The sequence below is a fragment of the Gadus chalcogrammus genome, chromosome 4 (genome assembly GCF_026213295.1).
Source record: "Gadus chalcogrammus isolate NIFS_2021 chromosome 4, NIFS_Gcha_1.0, whole genome shotgun sequence".
NCBI classification, from domain to species: Eukaryota; Metazoa; Chordata; class Actinopteri; order Gadiformes; family Gadidae; genus Gadus; species Gadus chalcogrammus.
The window spans coordinates 21,306,415-21,323,629 of NC_079415.1; the positions used below are offsets into that span (position 1 = coordinate 21,306,415).

General features: G+C 42.7%; 2 protein-coding genes across 2 annotated transcripts in view; one reads left to right on the forward strand and one right to left on the reverse strand.

Annotated features, from left to right (window-relative positions):
• The window catches only part of fndc4b (fibronectin type III domain containing 4b), a 103,631-nt gene that overhangs the window by 65,364 nt on the left and 21,052 nt on the right, over positions 1–17,215 (reverse strand). The gene's annotated exons all lie outside the window — the stretch shown is intronic.
• On the forward strand, positions 1,352–10,660 carry LOC130381218 (poly(rC)-binding protein 3-like). The gene is made up of 12 exons (XM_056588697.1): positions 1,352–1,426; positions 1,868–1,891; positions 2,018–2,050; positions 2,139–2,255; positions 2,785–2,916; positions 3,503–3,631; positions 4,742–4,816; positions 6,036–6,077; positions 6,883–6,961; positions 7,979–8,031; positions 8,597–8,766; positions 10,606–10,660. Exons 1-12 carry the CDS (start codon positions 1,352–1,354, stop codon positions 10,658–10,660), a joined length of 984 nt encoding a protein of 327 aa, XP_056444672.1.

Genomic DNA, 17,215 nt, shown 5'->3' on the forward strand with positions numbered 1-17,215 from the left:
ACATACTAAATTCAACTGTAAAAAAATCAAGGCTATAGTGCTCCTCCGAGATGAGAGCATCTAAATTTAGATCCCCCTGGATCTCACTATTTCTCAAACCCTGGCTGCGGTCCTGGAACCAGAAACTTGTATTTTTTATGAACTCATGAGTGACCGAAATGAATGGATGAATTAAATATCGTCCAACGATATCGTTCAGTTCCTGTAGCAGTAATTCTTTCAAATAAAAACCAGATAAAGGTGTATCTCCTTTCTCAGCTATTCTCATTCTGTCCCTCCAGTTAAACATCACTATATATATTGTTTTGGTGTGCGTCCCAATTATTCAAACCCGATAGCCATCAAGGTCTGGCCCCGGCTCAATAAGCATTAGATTTGGTATGCAAGGTCATGGGTGTCCAAGCCAAAGGAGAACTATTAGCACTGCAGCTACGAATGACCTAGCATACCAGACGACCCCTGCTGTGCCCTTTGGCAAAAACAATTCCAGGGAACGATTCCACCTTCCATGTTAACTGAGCAAGAACTAATGCTAGGATCTAATGCTCATTTGTTTTATTTATTAAAAAGGTAATTAGCAAATGGATCGGTCAGTTTTCTCTGCTGGCTTTCACACACCTACATTCCAATCCAAAATGTCTTGTTCAAGGTCCTCACTGTCTTTCTTCTGTCAGGTGGTTCCCCCTCAGGTTTGGGAAAACCCCAACTCATAGTAGGCCTATCTGATTACATTTTTTACAATTATCGTAATTTTGTGGGTTTCTGAACTGTTCTAGAGGAAGTAAGGTAGGGAGTAGGTGTAATGAAATAAAGCCAGTAAAGAGTAGGAAAACAGATATCATTATATATTATATATATATATATATATATATATATATATATATATATATATATATATATATATAAATATATACAGATAGATAGATAATGGCAGACATTACATTACCTCATCCAAAGTCTCCAAAGTCTCCCTCGCTCCCTCACCCTCCCTCTCCTCCCTCATTCTCATTAGATTTGCTTAACATCCACCCTACAAAAGGCTGTTGTGCCCTCTAGTGTTCACGGTGAGAATTTAGACAAAATTAGGTCATAACGAAAATGGAGCTGACAATGCAAGTTGTCAAACATTTCTGCAGTAATCCTGTAATGCTTTGGAATTTGGACTCTTCTTAATTTCTACACATAACATATAAGACTTTTAGACACTGGGAAAAGAAAGGGGGCGTGGCTTATGTTTCCGTTCTCTCCCTCTCTTCAGGTTGGCTGTTGACTCTACCCTCGCCGCTTCTCATTGGCCCTTGGAACTCCTCTTTCACGAGACCACGCCCCTTCCTTAACATCCAATCTCAACATGGAACCCATTAAGGTCCAATCAGAGGGCGGACTCAACGTCACCCTCACCATCCGCCTGCTGATGCATGGAAAGGTACGGGTGTTTGTGTTCTGTCTGGTCCACATTATTAGTTCAACCCTCCATCACAGTTTCAAGGCTCAGTGGAACAAAACTCTTCTGATTTTCAATGGTTAAACCTTTTTATTTGGTACAGTGACACAAATACCACAGCTTTCGACTTTGTCAATTCTCTTTTTCATATGGAGGGCATACACATTAAGTTGACTTAATGTATACTATGCAAAGTATACTATGTTACATTGCCACATTAAAATATCTAAAAACCACTAGACCAATGTTATATATTGTGTGCTTACATTATCCCCACTGAATCAAACAACGTTCAAACCCAGAGAAGAAGGTTGTTTTATTCAAAGTAATTAAGGAAACGCGCTCAAAAACAGAACCCAAGTAAAGACCTTCTTTGAAATGTTTCAATTTCAATCAATCAACGATTGATTTATGTTTTTCCAGGAGGTCGGCAGCATCATCGGAAAGGTATTTATAAACAAATAAATACTAATTAATTGCAAATTGAATAAAAAAATAACACCAGAAGAAAATGTATAATGGCGCACACATTACAGCTCTGAACTGACCCACATGTATCCTTCTGCCTTTCAGAAAGGAGAAACGGTGAAGAAGATGCGCGAGGAAGTATGTTTGTTTCCAAACTCTTTTGAGTAAATACCTGGCAGGCTCACTAACTAATAAAACAAACTAACTCTTCTTTTTATGGCGCCAGAGCGGGGCACGCATCAACATCTCGGAGGGAAACTGCCCGGAACGTATCGTTACCATCACAGGACCCACCGACGCCATCTTCAAGGCCTTTGCCATGATCGCCTACAAGTTTGAAGAGGTGAGGGTCGCTATGGCACTGCTCCAGTTAGGGGTCAGGGGTCAGGGGTTTGATTCCCACTAGAGGTAGCCCTCACTAGACATGTACATACCGATGGAGTTGTTTGGATAAGGATTCTTTGGATTAAAGTGTCCACCAAATGTGATATATTTATATCTATTACAGAGTCAACAGTAGCAGGGACAGCAAAGGATGTGGGATGTGGAAAATATGTTCTGCTAACGGATCGCCCCCCCCTCCTCTCTCCTCCTCAACCCCTCTCTCTCCTCCTCTTTCTCCACCCCTCTCTCCTCCCCCAACCCTCTCTTCCACACTCTATCTATCTCCCTCACTCTCACCTGTCTCTCCTCCTCCACCCACCTCTCTCCCCCTCTTCCTCGTCCCCTCTTACTCTATCTCTCTCTCCCCACTCTCTCCTCCTCCACCCCCCTCTCTCTCCCCACTCTCTCCTGCTCCCCCCTCTCTCTCCCTCTCTCACCCTCTCTCTCCCCCCCTCCCCCTCTTTCTGTGTCTTTTTACTGTCCACCAGGACATCATCAACTCTATGAGCAACAGCCCAGCGACCAGCAAGCCCCCCGTGACCCTGAGGCTGGTGGTCCCGGCCAGCCAGTGTGGCTCCCTCATCGGGAAGGGGGGCTCCAAGATCAAAGAGATGCGAGAGGTACCTAGAACGTCCATGGTGTCGCTCTTCTACCTCGTCTATGTTCTCCGTTTAACATATTTGAAGGAGGAAAGCTTCTCAAGAATGGAACGTGCCCATCTGCAAGTCAATCCATCTGGGGAATTATACTTAATAAATCTATTTTATTCTAAAACAGAATAAATTCAATGTTCCAATGCTTTGAATTCACGCCCCACCACATTGCACCACCATAGAGGTGGTGCAATGTTTCCTCACATTGCACCACCATAGAGGTGGTGCAATGTGAGGAAAATCAAAACATGAATGTGTGTTCTAAAAATCCACCATCTGAAAAGAAATGGCACTTCAATTCACAGCTTTTTGCATTGTCATTCTACAAAGCAAAAAGCCTTGATTAGCATCCTGCCAATTCGTCAAGTACAGTCAAAACTTCTTATCATAATACATTGTTTCCTAAGTTCTCTGAAAACTAAAAGCTTTAACGAGCGTTCTGCCAGCACAGCGGTCAGAACAAGGGGACATCTCGGGCTAGACAATCCAAAAATTGCCGTCAAACTGACCAACATCTCTCCCTCGTTCTCCTTCCTCCCTGCTCACCTTCCAGTCGACTGGTGCCCAGGTACAGGTGGCAGGGGACATGCTGCCCAACTCCACCGAGAGGGCCGTCACCATCTCCGGAGCTCCGGAGGCCATCATACAGTGTGTGAAGCAGATATGTGTGGTGATGCTTGAGGTAAGGGCCCTGGGGATGGGAGGAGTGTGTGTGGGGGGGGGGGATGGGGATGGATGGGTATGGGGCAGAGGGAGGACAGGGGGAGGTTTGGCTAATGGGGGCTGAGATTGACTGTGTTTTTGTGGTGAGATGGCTGGGTCTTGGGGGTGAGGATGACTTGGTTTTGGGGGTGAGGATGGCTGGGTTTTGGGGGTGTGGATGGCTAGGGTTTCGGGGTGAGTATAGCTAGGTTTTGGGGGTGAAGATGGCTAGGGTTTGGGATAGCATAAACAATAGCAATATGATTAAACAAAGTGTGCATTCATATATTCCTGCTAGAAGTCTTGAGCGATCAGCGTTGGGGTCGAGTTGACAACGTGAATAAACGCCACCCTTTGACAAATTGCATCTAACCGTCACGTGTGCTTTGCCGCATGTAATCAAGGGATGCACACATGTATCTCTGCAGTGTTAGTAGTGACCGCCCCTGATGGTTTCTATCCTAAAGCACTGTCCCACTCTCCCTCTCTCCCGTTCATTCTCCTTTGAATCTGACCTTAATGGCTCTTATTGTCTCCCTTCAGGAAATCTTCTGCCTTGCATTCTTATTTTCTTACTCTCTCCCTTGCTTCTGATCTGGCACTCAAGATTTTCTCTCCTACCCTCTTCCTCCCTATATCTTAGTTGTATCTGTCTACTGATCATTATCTATACTGCTCTCTCTTTCTCACTATGTATCTCTATCTCTCTATCTCTCTCTTTCTATAAAACAATATATCTGTCAATCTTTATCTAGAGATAAAGTCTATATATGAGAGAGCGAGATCTCTATCTATCTGTCTATATATATGAGCAAGAGAGAGAAAAAGAGATCTCTATCTATCTGTCTATATATGTGATACAGAGAGATCTCTATCCGTCTCTTTCTTTTTATACATGAGAGAGAGACAGATCTCTGTGGATAGGTTTGGATATCTCTATCGGTCTATTGATCCTCAATCTATCTTCCTTCGTTATCAGACCTTTCTTTCCGCACACTTCACGAAACTCACCTCTGCCTTTTTTTTTCTCCACCCCCACCTCCCCCCACTCCCACCCCCTCCTCACCCTTTACCGCCCCCACCCCTCCAGTCCCCACCTAAAGGCGCCACCATCCCCTACCGCCCCAAGCCCGCCTCCGCCCCCGTCATCTTCTCGGGGGGCCAGGTGAGGGCTGACCCGCTGGGGGCCTCCACTGCCAACCTCAGCCTGCTGTTGCAGCACCAGCCACTTCCTGTTAGTGTCTTACTGCCGCCAGGTTTTACTGTCGCTGTCTATCGCCGTCCCTCTCCATTTAATCACTCCCATCCCCGACTGTAGCCCCCCCCCCGGTCATCACCACCCACCCACCCACTACCACCTACCCAACACCACCTACCCACCACCACCTACCCACCACCACCCACCCACTCAACACCACCCACTCATCACCACACACACCCCCACTTATCAACACACATCCACTCAACACCACCCACTAATAACCATTGTGTAAGGTATATTGTAGGACATATAGTTAACCGTTTCACCATTGATTACCTTTACACACAACGACTGATGTTGTTTCAAACCCAATCTTAGTTGTTTAAATCGAACTTTTTAAAAAATGCGTCACACAAAGGATAATAACATGCTTTTGGTCAGGAAACATTAAAGCAACGCAACAAGAACGATTAATAAGAACCCAGGAGGTATATATTTAATGGTTTAATGATGTATTTGAACAGGGGCATTGGAAGAGAAGAGGAAAAACAATGAAAGGATTTAGATCATATTTCAAACTCGTAACATGTCTTTGCACATGAGGAAACACAATCAAAATATCTTTCCATCAAAGCCAGCCAGGTATTGCAGTGACATTTGCGTCTCCCGTATACCGTACATGCCAACGACATCTGGGATCCGAACCATCTCCACTCATCACATCCCTGCCATTCTCCCACTGTCCGTCTCCTTCTGTTTCCTATCGATCGTATCTGACGGATGATGTCAAGATGGACGCCGATTGCTTGTGACGTTGTGTTGACTCAAGCGTAGCGATTAAGACACACAACTGGGGCCCTGAAAATGAACATCAAATAGAAAAACCAAACGTATATTCACATTTAGTTTCTGCATTGACTTTCATTTTTGCAGTGTTTTCAAAATTTCCCATTGCTTTCATTGTATGACTTCTTCTCTGGGTTTAATCAATTAGATTTGACGTTATCTTAACCAGATGTCAATGCTAAAGCATCGCTCGACATGAAAAACGATTGAACAACTCAAATGGCATGTTAGTTGACGATTCGGTGTCAATCAGATAGGTCTACCTTATGAGGTGTTCACTTGCAATGTTGTATATTTCCATACGTGCTATTGACATGCTATTGTTTTTTGTTTAAAGGCTTATACCATTCAGGGACAGTACGCCATCCCCCATCCAGATGTGAGTGCTCTCCTCCAAATCTGAACACTTTCTAGATCTATATCTCTTCTTTCTTCTATGTCCGCCACATATCCCAACTTCCCAAATCCCTTCCTCTATCACCCTCCTCAATCTGTCTATCTATCTACGTATTTTTCTAAATACCGTTCCATTTCCTTCCTCTATCTGTAGTCTGTATCAAACTTTATATTAATAGGAAGATAGATATATCTATCTTCTGTCTCTTAGTTTGGCACCGGTCCGCCCGGGGTTTGGCCCCGTGCTGTGGAAATCCCGTTAATATAAAAGAGGACCGTGTGGGGGCTCTGAGCCAAGAGGTTCTGGGTTCCATCCCACTGTCCTCTTTTGACCAGAGCGTCCAGGGGTAAGGATATTCTGCTTAGGGTTTGATTCCCGACCTAAAGGTTCCGGGATTCATCCCCCTAGTGTCTGCAGACATGGATCCTTGGGCCGAGATGCCCCGTACTTGCTCCTTAAGAAGCCCCTTGGCCCATCTCTCTCTGAGTCCACGTTGACTTCTACCAGCACATCTCCACCACGTCCTTTCTCTCTCTCTCTCTCTCTCTCTCTCTCTCTCTCTCTCTCTCTCTCTCTCTCTCTCTCTCTCTCAGTATTTCTGCGAGCCCAGATCATGGCATATATGCGTGTCTTGCACGCGTGTGCCTATGCGTGTGTTTGCCTCTGTTTTTAAGCGATGACCTCATAGCTCTACTGTCCTCCTCCTCCTCCTCCCACCTCCCTCCCCCCACCTCCCTTCCTCCCCACCTCCTCCTCCGCCTCCCTGCCCCCGTCCTCCCCACCTCAGCAGTTGAGCAAGCTCCACCAGTTGGCTATGCAGCAAACCCCCTTTACCCCTCTCGGACAGACCACCCCTGCTTTCCCCGGTACGTACCCGCCACCTCGACACTCCACCACCACCACCACCACCACCCTCTCTTCACCCACAATCCTTCACTTCTCTTTGTTTGTTTTAGTTTTTTTACCTTTAGAGGCAGACACGCTCTTTCTCTCTCTCTCTCTCTCTCTCTCTCTCTCTCTCTCTCTCTCTCTCTCTCTCTCTCTCTCTGTCTTTCTCTTTCGATTTCTCTATCTTCTGCGTCGTTATTCCCTGTCCTCTCTTGCGTTTTCTCTCTCTTTATTTTCTGTTTTCTGTTGCTCGTCACAAGAAGGCCTCCTGGTGGTCTGCTCTGATTCGCCTTGAGGTTTCCTTTCCTTTGTGTGTTTATAGATTTTTCTTTTTGTTTAGTTTGTATGTTTATTTATTTTTGGGGAAAGGATGCAGTTCGCCCAAAAATAGGATCCACTTTATTTTTTTTAATATATTTTTTTTATATATATATATGTGTATTGATATATTTTTTTGTTTTGTTTTGTTTGTATGTTTATTTGTTTTTGGGGAAGGGAAACAGTTCTCCCAAAAATAGAATAATTTATAGATATGAGATGTTTCTTCATGATTCCAGACAGGGAACTCAGGTCTTATATAAAATACATTTTCCCTGGTGAGAATTGATAGTTAGCCGGTGTACTGCAGCTGTAGAAAAAATAGTTACAAATAAAACTGAGGTTCCGAGATTCAAAATTGTATGAGTTGCTTCTAGAACTGTACTTATTTTTGGTGAACTAATGATGCCAAAATCATGTCTGTTCGGTTTATTAGGCTGGACACAGATGCTTTTCTTCTGTATCACAGAACAGAAAGTTTGAGCCTCATTTATTTCAAAATAAAAGGTTTCAAGTTCTTTGTCGCTGGATCATCCGTCAATTTTCCAAACCCTATTTTATGCCACCCACTCATTCTATCTGTATCTCTATGTCTTTCTCTCTCTTTTGTCTCTCTCTCTCCTCTTCTCTCTGTCCATCTCTCTCTCCGTCTCCATGTCTCTCTCGCACAGCAGCAGGTCTGGATGCCAGTAACCAGACCAGTAGTCATGAACTCTCCATTCCCAATGATGTGAGTAGTAACACGTGTGCTCATCTCCTTTATGAGGTGCGTCAATACTCACTATAACATTGTAACTCGTGGTGGAAATCATTTGTTCTGGGATTCAGTAAGGAAGTGTGAGCTCAGATGAATGATACAGTTAACATCATGAATGAATGTTAGTTATAATCATGAATAAACATTCTAAAAAGGAAAAGTTATGAAAGCACAGAAAGAACATTACATCCATTATCCATGTTTGGGCATCACTTCCTTCCATTTTCCTGGCCAAACCGGGGCGTTCTAATATAACAGAAAGAGAGTCGGGGAAGGTCATATTTCTTAAGTTATATTACAGCCTGTTCATATATCAATGTATATATCAAATAATATAAGCCAATAAATACATGTATCCAAATGTATGGATGTGAATAGATGCTACCATAGCAACCGATACAAATGGATCAATAAAAAATGATTGACCCAGGAATTTGAGGATTTGACCAAACAATTTTTGAGTTGGGTGTGATGCCACATTCTCATTCTCCTGTCAGACATTCCTCCATACTAAGTCCAGCCACCGTTTCCTTCCCAGCTAATAGGCTGCATAATCGGGCGCCAGGGCACCAAAATCAACGAGATCCGCCAGATGTCTGGGGCACAGATCAAAATTGCTAACGCCATGGAAGGGTCATCGGAGCGCCAGATCACCATCACAGGAACCCCCGCCAACATCAGCCTGGCACAGTACCTCATCAACGCCAGGTGAGAAAACAAAAAAATCTAAAAAAATAAAAACAGATTTTCCAACTGTGTTGAAGCTTGGCTTTGATCTAATATTAGAGAGATCTCCTTCCTAAGTCTGTTGGGAAGAATTTTGGTCTGCAACGACCAACTCTATTTTCGGGGAAGAAACCTTGACATTTTTGAACCTTTGACATTATTGGTCGCATTTGGAGTACACAAATCCCAGACCAGTGACACGAAATAGTCAAACTTTTCAAGCATATTTTCATGGAAACAGAGTTGGTGTTATTGTATATTTTTTCTCAACGTGTGTGTGAGACTGTAACTGTGATTAGCAGATATAGAAAATAAAATAGACTTGACTATGCCTTAATTTACTCGATCTTGTCAAAAACAACTGCAGTGGTCAAAATCAGACAACCACTTTTACGTCTCTGGTACTTCCACAACCTGACTGTAGTTGGGCTTATCTCAGCCATGGTGGAGAAGGAATTGTGGGAAAGGAACTTTGGCTTTGACTCCCTGAAATACATGAACTGCGACATGGAGGAGAGGAGAAAGGGATTGTTGCCCGCGGTTGTCTCCCTCCAGATTCCCGCTGCCCGCTGCCGCGTGGCACCACCACCACAAAGCGCCACCACCCGGCAGCCCGCGCAGCGTGCGGTTCAGTCTACTTCAGAATGATGTGGATGTGGAAGAACCAGAGACGTCGGAGAACCCGACGCAGTCGTTTGTGATTCATAATATCGTCTGGAGGCGTACACAGCTTTTGGCCGTGATAAAATGTATCATATGATATAGATATATATATGTGATATTATTTAGATACAGAGCTCCAGGACTGTAACGCAAGTGTTGTACACTTCCTTGTTATTTGGATAACTGTTCTGCTGTTGGTGTTATGGAGCATAACACGTCGGACTCTCGCCTCTGGTATTTCCACAACAAGACTCATAGTGGGGTTATCTCAGCCATGGTTGAGAAGAAATTGGGGGAAAGGAACTTTGGCTTTGACTCCCTGAAGTACATGAACCCGACATGGAGGAGAAAGGGATTGTTGCTAGCGATTGTCTCCCGCTTGAGCCCAGCTTCCTGCTCCCCGCTGCCGAGGGACCACCACCTCGGCGCTGCCCGCTGCAGGAGGCGGTGGTGCCTAAGTGCTGCCCGCTGCCGAGGCTGTGGTCCCTTGGCAGCGAGAAGAAGGGCTCAAGCGGGAAGCAATCGGGGGCAACAATCCCTTTCTCCTCCATGTCGTGGTTCAGTCTACTTCATATTGATGCGGACGTGGAAGAATCAGAGACGTCGGAGAACCCGACGCAGTCGTTTGAGATTCATAATATCGTCTGGAGGCGCACAGCTTTTGGCCGTGATAATATATATTATATGATATAGATATCTATGTATAATATGATATTATTTAGATACAGAGCTTCAGGACTCCCGCCGGAGCACCCGGAGTATTCTAGAATATAACAGAACACGGCCAAAGGCTGTGTGCGCCTCGCCATTGCAATACATCCACTGTAAACAGAGCGCATGGTACCATGGCCGCAAGCTGCTCAGGGCCACACCACCACCCGCCTCCTTGACCCGCCTCTCTCCTCCTAATTTGCATTAAAGCTACGGACACTGAAACAGCGCGTTTGGGGAAAGCTCAATGTGCCACTGGCTCGTAGTGGCTGTAACTCTGCACCACAGCTGAATGTCGGGAACGTCTTGAAATACTGTGATAGGGGCCAACTAATATCTATATTAAGGCATCCATAAAGTAGCATGCCATGGGACCTTTAACCTAAACCACCTCCTCGATTTCTCCCCCACCACTCAAATTGCCCTCATGCCCCTCACCCATCATAGGTTCAGAGATGTGGCGGCCATGTGGAATGACCCTTCCTCCATGACCACTTCCTGAGATCCCTGGCTGGCGTCTCCGTTTCGGCCCCCTCCAATGTTTAACCGACCACCCAGCGGACCACCCTGATTCAGCCCGGCGGACACTGGCACTTTGGCTCTCTGAAAATGAACGTTAAAAAAAATAAGAAAAAAATAAGAAAAACACTTGAATACACCCCATTCTCTCCTTACACAGCCCTTTCTCTCCCGACATTGTCCAGTCTTTATCGGGGAGGGCTGGGGGTAAACTTTTACTTTCAGGGAGCCAGTTAAATTTTTGGTTGTATTTTTTTTCTTCTTCTTTTAGAGAACTGTCAAAGCATGTTGAATGTTTTATAGGAACAAAGTTTCTGATCGCTGATCTTACTTTTTATTTTACTCCTATTTATGTTACTCTCTTTCAGTGCTGCTTCATATAGAACATCAGTATCCATTTAAAATAAAATAAGTAATGGCATAAAGTGGATTTCTTCGTAGAATATATAGATAAATGCACAACACAGCAGATTATTTTGATTGAATTGTGCAGTGGTCTGTTGGGAAAGAAAATGTTCTGCTTCCATTCTAGTTTTCATGCTTTCATCCAATTTCTACCCTTAATGCTTTGCTGCATCCCTTTTAGGCCAATTGTACCGCTCCTAGAGCCTCCTTTCTCATGTTCATTTCCTTACTATTTACATAATTAATTATATTGCATGTATTCTGTGAAGTAATGCTGTGTAGTTTTGCGTATACCTGCTCTGTATCTGTGTTCCTTTGAAGTTTATTGAATTGTTCCATTACTTTTTCCACATACTTTTCAACCATTTGAACCATTCACGTCTCATCCTACTCACTGCCCGATGTAAAAATAACTTTCCGGCATAGAGTCCCTGTATCGATACCGATTCTTAGTATAGATGCATGAATGAAATTTGCTCAGAAAAAGCACTACTATCCGCAATTGATTGAAGAATTGAAATGATTGTTCGCTAACGTATTATATGATTTTGATTTGTGCTCATACTACTGTGGCTCCACACGATAGTCAACTACGCGGCATTCATGCAATACATGACGAAGGACTTTACTTTACTCTTTACTTTACTAGTACTACTACTTTACTTTACTAGTAGAGTATAGTAAGAGTATACTTGACTTTATAATTCCAGCCTCTGAAGTGGGAGGAAAAAGTTGGACCAAAAATTTCCTAGAGCTGCTCTTCTTTCTCTCATTTTTCTCTGGAAGACCCAGAAGTAATCATTTCAAAATGGCGGAAAGGCTGCTTCTTACTTCTAGAAAGTGCATTCAAAATGTACATTGTTGGTGTTGTTGTGGTTGTTTCAAATGGGTGTCAAAAAGGAGAGAAAGAAGAAGCAGTGAGGCCTGAACCATTTGGACAAAGCCAAACAGTATTTCCTTCCAGGCCGTAGAATGTTCTGGGTTCGAACCCGTGGGATCTGGGCGGACGTGACCACTCAGTCTCTTTTTTCACGATTGTTCATCGGTTATGTTCGTTATTTTTAATTTCCGTCATGCCGTCGATTTTAATACTTTTCGGTTTGAATGTCTTTCATTGTCGCGGCTATGTTGGGAACGTACATGTTTTTGTTTTTAGAAGAAAAACAGACAGGTTTAATGAAAATTTCCTGCGTCGCTGGCAAAAGTGGCACACAGTGGCAAAACCTGTATATATTTAATCATGGTACAGTTGTGCGCACAAGACTGTTGTTTGTGGGTTAATGTGACTTAATGGACTTTCGTCCGTTGCGATGTACAGTATTGGTTTTTAGAGGGATTTAGTTTGACTACAAATCTCGGGCAATGGGATTTAGTGAGGGAATTTGCGAGGCAAAATTACAAAAACACTAGGCGCCTAAGTATTCGGTACTTCTTAGCATCAGCTAAACATGGTTGGGTGTGGTTGGCATGGACACAAACAAACAGCTGTTGAATGTTATTGTCTATTTACACGTCGTTACACCCTTCTTTTTTTTCCCAACACAGAAAACATTCCTGCATTTTCAACATAGTGCTAAAGTAACGATATAGTAGTGCTATAGTTTGGATGTATGTGTCTAAATTTGTTCACACATAAGTCAATATTTTCTGTATACCAAGCTGACAGTGGGGTCTTAAGAGTTTTGATGATATTGACAGAGGGATACATTAAAGGACCAAAACGCTGTACTAATGATATACCGAACGATGCATAGCCGACGATTTATTCTGCAATAACATTTTGATGTAAAACTGAAGTAGTGCTTAGCGGTGAAATTATGGTTTTGTGTTATCTGTTTCATTTATCAAAGACATTGTAATAGCTTGTACTTTTATGAGATATTTGTCATATGAGCCAGATTAAACTGGTTTTTTTGGGGATAATTTAGCATTTCTTCTGGGAACCAATCACAATATACATCAGTTATACCAATCTTAACTTTGTTAATAGGAAAGCAGTGTGGAACAAGGTTTGCATATAAAACACTGACTCAAACATGAAACATTGTTCAAAAACAAAGTCAAGACTTTTATTTTATAGTAATCCTAACAACAACAACTAATGTGTGATGTCTGGATAACTGCATGGATGGATTAAAAAATGTATCAGAACTTTTACTTTGTTAACCTGGAGTCATCCACTTAATTAAATATGTTTAATATAATCTAATATAAACATTTTGGGTGACATAAAACAAGGCCTCTGAAAAAATGTTAAGTAAACAAGAACATTTGTAAACTAAAACTCTGCTAACAAGCAAAACCATTCGTAACTCACATTTGATCTATCTAGGCTAAGCATGGATATAATGTACATCTGGGATTGATGACGGTGTTATTCTGAAGGAAACACTCATGTTAATGTGTTGCTCAGTGTTTGAAAACACTTGTATATGCCTGAGTATACAGCTTAAAAATGAACTGCAACAAATGCAATAATAGGGTGCAATGTGCAATTATTTATTGTTGTTTATTTATTATTAGCTTAGATTGCTGGGAAATCGTGTTGTTAATCAAACATTTTTTTCAAGACAAAAAACGGTTTACTGGTTTATATGGCAGCAAATTAATACGAAATCAGACTTACTGATGTTTTTTTGTGCATTGCAGTTTGGGGAAAAAAGTACTAGAGCTGGGTAACTAAATTTATTTTATTTGCTTGGAATGTGCAGATCTATATTAGTTGTGAGTAATTAAGTAATTACATAGTTTTACATTTAAAAATTGTTGGTAATTATGCAAAAAAAATAAAGATTTGTTTCTTTCTGTGACCTTTTGGGTTTTGGTCTTTCATTCGCATCATTCCTGGGCTGCGGCACTGGCACTGGCCCCCCAATTTGCAGCCTTACCTAGGCATCTGTGAGCAGGGTAACCCTTAACCTCTTGCCCCTAACTTACTTGTATCTCAATGCACTGGGTCTCAGTTTAGGATAAAAGGTAAATTATAAATAGTAATAAGGAACAGAACACAATACCACTGCCCCACCCAAAAGCAAGCCATATCCTTTAATTCACTCTTGTAAAGTCAGCATATCTCAAGCAATGCAAAATAAGTAGAAATACTAAGCACAAATCGCATATTTATCAACTTGTCTGCTTGTAGTGTGTCATACTATCATTTAGTATATGCTACATGTGAACCTCCTAAGATGACGCAATTTGATTGGTTCGCTATCTATATATTATGCATGGGATATTGGGCAATATCCCATGATTGAGATCTCTAACTCGGGATATTGTTATCGCCTATGTGACGGTTGTCTCGTCACGCTAATAAAAAATCAATAAAACGCTTATAACAAGTGTAGTATATACTAAAACAAATATTTACCTCAGGCTCCGTGAATAGTGGGGAATAGCCGGCTATTCCCCCATAACGCCAAGGTACGTGGCACATTTTATGTACAACGTCGCCCATTATAAAGCTCATGAAAGCCCTCCTATTTCCTTGAACCCTCAGCCCAAAACACATTGCGTTCTAATGGGCAACGTTGTACATAAAATGTGCCACGTACCTTGGCGTTATGCTTAGAAACGTAACCTTCACTCGAACGACACCAACACAAGCAAACAGGCCACCATTGTAGAAAATAATTTGTTTTGATTTTTCTTGTTTGGTTTAAAAACATTTATAATAAAATAAAATAAAGAAACTAAATATAATGCAACAAAAAATTACAAAAGAAAGAAAGAAAACTAGTTGCTTGAAATAAACAACTATTGCTTTACCAAGGGAGGGAAGATAAGCAGGCAGCCTGAGATCCTGAGCCAGGATCCTGTGTTCCCATTGGAGCCCGATGACACACCTGTGTGTCCGCTGCGCTAAATAAAGGTGGAAATAGTCCAGACTGCACTTTTCTTCACCAAAAGGAGAAAGTTGGTGGGGATTTGGACTTGTTCGGCATCTGCGCTCCGTTTCTGATAAGGTAAGGAGACATTCTCTTTGAAATTAAATTGTTGTTGCAATGTTGGTTTCCACTTTCCATCTATTTCCACATTCCTGTCTATATAGATAGCCTACCACGTCCACGATTATATAGCCTGGTATATACTCGCTAGTATTTTCGAAACTATACTTGCAGTCAGTGGTGTAGTCTACGTGATACGCAGGTATACGCCGTTTACCCACTAGGAATGCTCCAGGATTTCAGTATAGGCCTACCCACTTAAAAATGTGCATGGATAGGTTTCAATCGTTATGTGACAGAACTTTCACTTCTGTGTTTATTATTCGCAAATACCGGTTGGGTATAACTGCATTAAACTACTTTTAGCAGGGGCAGTTATCTCCTACATTCACCATACATAAAATTCGGCCCTGTCTCTGTTACGAAGCGCGAAGCTGCCCCTGCATCTCTGCATGTTAGTTGGCGGGCCAAGCCCCTCCCTCTCGCGCTGTGATTGGTCACCCACACAGATTGAAAGTTAACAGTTAAAACAACTGGTTACAACGATAAAAAAAAAAAACGCAACACAAACACTTAAAGAGTCCCAGGCTACATGCTACAATAGCATTGAACATTACAATATGAAAAGCAAACTAGACTATTTCAGTGTTTTAGTTAGTTATAAGCCTGGCCCAATATCTACTGCTGCCGCTTCGGTTGAACCTGCAGCAGCAGATGCCACTCCCAGAGCTATGGAGACTAGCAAAGACACAACAGAAAAGTGTGTGTGTGTGTGTGTGTGTGTGTGTTTGTTCGTGTGTGTGCGTTTGTGTCCAGTCCTCCCATATTAAAACGTAATTCCGGCGCAAATTTAACCCAGGGTCTTTGTTTTGGCATGAAAACCCATAAAATAAGCCCTCCAGATACCTTTTTCATTGAAAATCAAGCATTAGAATTTGCCCGGCGCAATGTTTGGCGTCCATGTTATTGGATTGGGGCATTGAGTTTCGCTTACAAATCTGCATTTTTTAACCACTAATATTGCTAAAAATAGCACCAAACCTCTGCAGTAGCATGACTAGGGTCCCTACACATAAAACGAAGCACCAACAACTTAGTTTGCAAACCCAGAGTTTATTTAAAAAGACAGTGTTCAGTAGTGTTGACTCGTTCGTTCGCGAACCGGTTCGAATGAATGAGTCTTTAGGACGAACAAACCGAACCGGTTTGTTTCTCTCGTTCGTCTCGTTCACCATTCGATTCACCGGAAACTCCACTGACTTGACTGACACAGCTGAGAACCGTGCAATGGCGGGCATTCCATGATGCGATTTACCGCTACCGGAAACCAGGCTGAACGAACAAACGATTCGCGAACAACTCCTCCCAGTTCAGTCGAGTTTCCGGTAGCACTGAGTCTGACTGACTCAGCCGAGAACCTTGCAATGGCGTGCATTCCATGATGCGATTCACCGTTACCGGAAACTAGGCTGATTCGCGTACGACTCCTCCCAGTTCAGTCGATTTTCCGGTGAATAGATTCACCGGAAACTCGACTGAACTGGGAGGAGTCGTTTGCGAATTGTTTGTTCGTTCAGCCTGGTTTCCGGTAGCGGTAAATCGCATCATGGAATGCACGCCATTACACGGTTCTCAGCTGAGTCAGTCAGACTCAGTGCTACCGGAAACTCGACTGAACGAACAAACAAACGATTCGCGAACGACTCCTCTTGGCGAACTGACTCACGCGAACTGGGTCACGGAAACTAATCCGTTTTGGAATTTATAATTTATATTTCTAAATAATATATAGCAAGTGTTGACACGTAAATTAAAGGACGTGCATCTGTTAGTTACTGTTACAAAATATTTGTTTGCTACAATCAAGCATGGCACGTTGCTGACAGAAGTTCGACGCATAGAGTGACCGAAATGCGCCGGAGTTCAGTTCAACAAGGAAAGTTTTGGAATTTATAATTTATATTTATAAATATATAGCAAGTGTTGACACGTAAATTAAAGGACTTGCATATGTAGATTACAGTTCCAAAATATCTGTGGGTTAGGTCAATCAACAACAGCGGAGGAGCTATGATGCCAATTTTTAAATAATGGTCGTCAATAAGGCAGAGTCAAGTAAGATATGCCAAGCTGCCAAGAAGTTCGGGGTCACGGAGTGTAACGTAAGAAGATGGCGAGCACCAAAA